Here is a 4022-nt window from a genome sequence, read left to right as displayed (position 1 = left end):
TGCCAGCGCCGCGAAATCCTGCCGCTGAACACCCCCGCGTCTTGGGCGGTGGGTGTGCCTGAGTGGGCCCTAAGGAGACAATGAGAGCCCACGGCCGTCTGTTCCCACACGGACACTCCTCTTGGGGACCGAGCCTCGCCTTGCCCGGGGGCCCACATTCTCAGAACCCGCTAATGCCCACTCCCCGCGCCGTTAGTGGCCACTGCGCATCTCAGGGAGAAGACGCACATTGTCCACACGCGGATTTAAAAAAAAAAAAAAAACATTTCTAGACATGCTGCCTCCTCGGCAGGCCCCGCCCTCCTCCTCGCTCCCCCTCCCCCCTCATCCCCCCTCACCCCCCATTTTTCTAAAGGAGCCCAGAGGGCGGGGCGAGGGGGTGGGGCTGAGAGTTCATAAAGGGAGAGGGGCGGAGCCGACTCCCAGCTATTGGCTAGCCAGAGGAGTGATGTCACCCATATGACACCCAGATAACGAGTTGGGAGAGAGCCCACAACTTTTTGCAGAAGGAGCGCGCGCGCCCGGGAGTGCTCAGAATCTGGCGCTGGCGGCCGTAGCTCACTAAGCGGAGAGAGGTGTCCTGGGCTGCTCGCGCGGCCACTGCGCCTTCCGATCCGCCACAGCCACCTTTGTCGCAGCCGAAGCTACCCAGAGAGCGGGCGGCGGTTGCCGCCGAAGAAGCCACAGCCGCTGTGTGCAGCCTGGAAGGGGGGGCGGGGGGGAGGGGGGGCACAGCTAACCCGGGGTGCCGAGGACTCCGCAATTTGCCCGGGAAGGTGGAGGGGTGGAAGGGGGAGGGGCACCTCCGCAAGAGACCGAGTGGTTCTGGTTGGAACGCCAAGCACCTCGGCAGATCATGGTGCAGCAGGCGGAAAGCCTGGAAACTGAGAGCAACCTTCCCCGCGAGGCGATGGACACAGAGGAGGGCGAATTCATGGCTTGTAGCCCGGTCGCCTTGGACGAGAGTGACCCGGACTGGTGCAAAACGGCGTCGGGCCACATCAAGCGGCCGATGAACGCGTTCATGGTGTGGTCCAAGATCGAGCGGAGGAAGATTATGGAGCAGTCGCCAGACATGCACAACGCCGAAATCTCCAAGAGACTGGGCAAGCGTTGGAAAATGCTCAAAGACAGCGAGAAGATCCCGTTCATTCGGGAGGCGGAGCGGCTGCGACTCAAGCACATGGCCGACTATCCCGACTACAAGTACCGGCCCCGGAAAAAGCCCAAAATGGACCCGTCGGCCAAGCCCAACGCTGGCCAAAGCCCGGAGAAAAGTGCCGGGGGCGGCGCCGGCGGGAGCGCGGGCAGCGGCAAGCCCTCCAAAGGGTCGAGCAAGAAGTGTAGCAAACTGAAGACCCCTGCGGCCACCGCCGCCTCCGCGGCCGCCTGCCCCAAGGCCAGCGCTGGCAAGGCGGCTCACCACGGGGACTACGGTGGCGAAGACTTTGTGTTCGGCAGCCTTAAACTGAGCGGCGCCGGGGGCGGCGGGGCCAGCAAGCCCGTCAAGTGTGTCTTCCTGGACGAGGACGACGAGGACGACGAAGACGACGACGAGCTGCAGTTGCGGATCAAGCAGGAGGTGGAGGACGAGGACGAGGAGCCCCCTCACCAGCAGCTTCTACAGCCGCCCGGGCAGCAGCAGCAGCAGCTGCTGAGACGCTACAATGTCGCCAAAGTGCCCGCCAGCCCTACCCTGAGCAGCTCCGCTGAGTCCACCGAGGGCGCTAGCCTCTACGACGAGGTCCGGGCTGGCGCGACCGCGGGCGCGGGGGGCCCCGCGGGGGGCGGCAGTGGCAGCCGCCTCTACTACAGCTTCAAAAACATCACCAAGCAGAACACGCAGCCGCTCGCGCAGCCCGGCCTGTCGCCCGCGTCCTCGCGCTCCGTCTCCACCTCCTCTTCCTCCTCTTCGAGCAGCAGCAGCAGCAGCAGCGGCGGCGAGGACGCCGATGACCTGATGTTCGATCTGAGCTTGAATTTCTCCCAAAACCCGCACAGCACCAGCGAACAGCAGCTGGGGGGCGGCTCGGCCGCGGGCAATCTGTCCCTGTCGCTGGTGGATAAGGATTTGGATTCCTTCAGCGAGGGCAGCCTGGGCTCCCACTTCGAATTCCCCGACTACTGCACGCCCGAGCTCAGCGAGATGATCGCGGGGGACTGGCTGGAGGCGAACTTTTCCGACCTGGTGTTCACGTATTGAAAGGGACGCCGGGCCGCTCGCTCTGTTCTCTCGGCGGGTACTGAGCAGGCTTCCTTGGAGATGGTGGAGATGATGGTGGTGGTGGTGGTGGTGGTCGGGTGGAGGGAAGAGAAGATGCTAATGCTATTGATATGATGCCGTGACGCAAAGAAATTGGAAAAGATGATGAGAATTTGGTGGAGTTAAACTGAAATTAGTAGTTTTTTAAAACATTTTTTTCCTCTTTTTTTGTCTCCCCTCTCCTTCCCTTTATCGTGTTTCAAGGTAGTTGCATACCTAGTCTGGAGTTGCGATCCCCTCCCCCCAAATGTGTTTTGTAATGAATTTTTTTTCCCCTGAAATTTCGTAATTGCAACAAAGGCATTGGGGACAGGGCGGGGGAGGGGAGGGAGGAACCGCTCCGGAAGGCGCTGTTTGAAGCTTGTCGGTCTTTGATTGAAATCTGGAAGACGTCTGCAGAGGAGCCTTTTGGCAGCACAACTGTTACTCTAGGGAGTTTGTGGAGCTGTTGTTTAATTATTATTTTCCCTTAAAAGATCTTAAAGAACTGGTTTTTTGTTTGTTTTTCATAACAAAAACAGAAAAGGGACCATTACGACGTTTTATTTTGTTTTTATTTTTTTGGAGGGAGAAAACTGATGTCTTCTATGCATCCGATTCTTAAAACTGCAGGGAGCTTGAAAAAATGCAGACTGTACAAACGCTTACACAAAAAAACTGTGAACTGACAAGATCAGAGTTTACTTTTCAGATCAAATTGTTTATGGTTTTACAAATGTGATTTCTACTTGCCAACTTTTTTTTGTAACTTGTTCCCTTATACCTCCTTGATTGAATACCAGACAGCCTAGACCTCAGTACAAAAGGTATTGAAACATTTTTGATACATAACAGACCTCAGCCTTTTTTAAAAATTAATATATTTTCAGGCGTATTTTTGTACAGTGAAAAGGGAACATTCTTGCTGTGTTTTTTCAGTAAGACTTTCAGGCACTTCTTCCCTTTTGATTTCTTTTTTTTTCCTCCGTTTTTTAGCATGCAAGTATGTTGGTACGTTATGTCCTGGTTTAAAAAGGATTAAAATTTTTAAATAATCCTTGCATCTAAAGGCCTTGTGGTTAAAAAAAACAAACTTTTTTTTGTACAGCTATAGTAGAGATTTGTTCAATATTTGTAGGTAAAGATTTATTGCAAATGGTGATATAGACCTCAGAGCTGTTATCTTAGTTTAAAGATTGTATATGTACTGTACTATAGTAGGATTTTATGTATCTCATACGCTGTGATATGTGGATGGGGCCCCAGATGGAAGGTTTGAAACTGGATTCTCGATTTTTAGCAAAGAAAAAAAGGCACATAGTTTAAAGTTTCTCATTTTGTGCAATATAATCTTAATAAAGTAGAGACCATCTGCACACTTTGTAGCAAATGGTGGCAAAGCAGACTGGCGCACTGTCAACATCATCGCCTGCTTTTTGTGTTGTTTTTTTTGGGGGGGGGAATTGGTGCTGGAAGTCTATATCTTAACAATTTTAATAAATCAGCTGGAACTGATACAAACATGGCCAATAGTCTCTCTGGAAGGCAAAGTGGAAGTCCTGTTGTCGCAGCATATTCGGTGGCGAGGCTGTAGTGTGCGCGGATGGGGAGAGGAAGAGAATTAAACATTTTGAAGGGGTTAGGATTAAAAGTGCTCAATTGGCTAACTGTAATATCCGGATTTCTTCCCCCCCGCCCTCCCCTTTCTCCGGTTAGTTATTACAGGCCAAGGCTTAGTCTTTCTGCCTCACTTTGCAACCCTCCCCCTTCCAAGCCCCCC

At 53.4% G+C, this 4022-nt stretch overlaps 1 protein-coding gene across 1 annotated transcript; it reads left to right on the top strand.

The window, feature by feature from the left end:
• Nucleotides 1-814: 814 nt before the first annotated feature.
• On the top strand, nucleotides 815-3959 carry SOX11 (SRY-box transcription factor 11). The gene has a single exon (XM_004709815.2). The coding sequence runs from the start codon at nucleotides 857-859 to the stop codon at nucleotides 2201-2203; it is 1347 nt and encodes a 448-aa protein (XP_004709872.1). The 5' UTR covers nucleotides 815-856; the 3' UTR covers nucleotides 2204-3959.
• The last annotated feature ends 63 nt before the right edge of the window (nucleotides 3960-4022 follow it).

This window comes from Echinops telfairi, unplaced genomic scaffold (genome assembly GCF_000313985.2).
Source record: "Echinops telfairi isolate 266 unplaced genomic scaffold, ASM31398v2 ScPeMD7_3509;HRSCAF=4178, whole genome shotgun sequence".
Lineage (NCBI taxonomy): Eukaryota > Metazoa > Chordata > Mammalia > Afrosoricida > Tenrecidae > Echinops > Echinops telfairi.
Note: the sequence above shows the minus strand (reverse complement) of the source record. Positions and strands in the feature narration are given on the sequence as shown.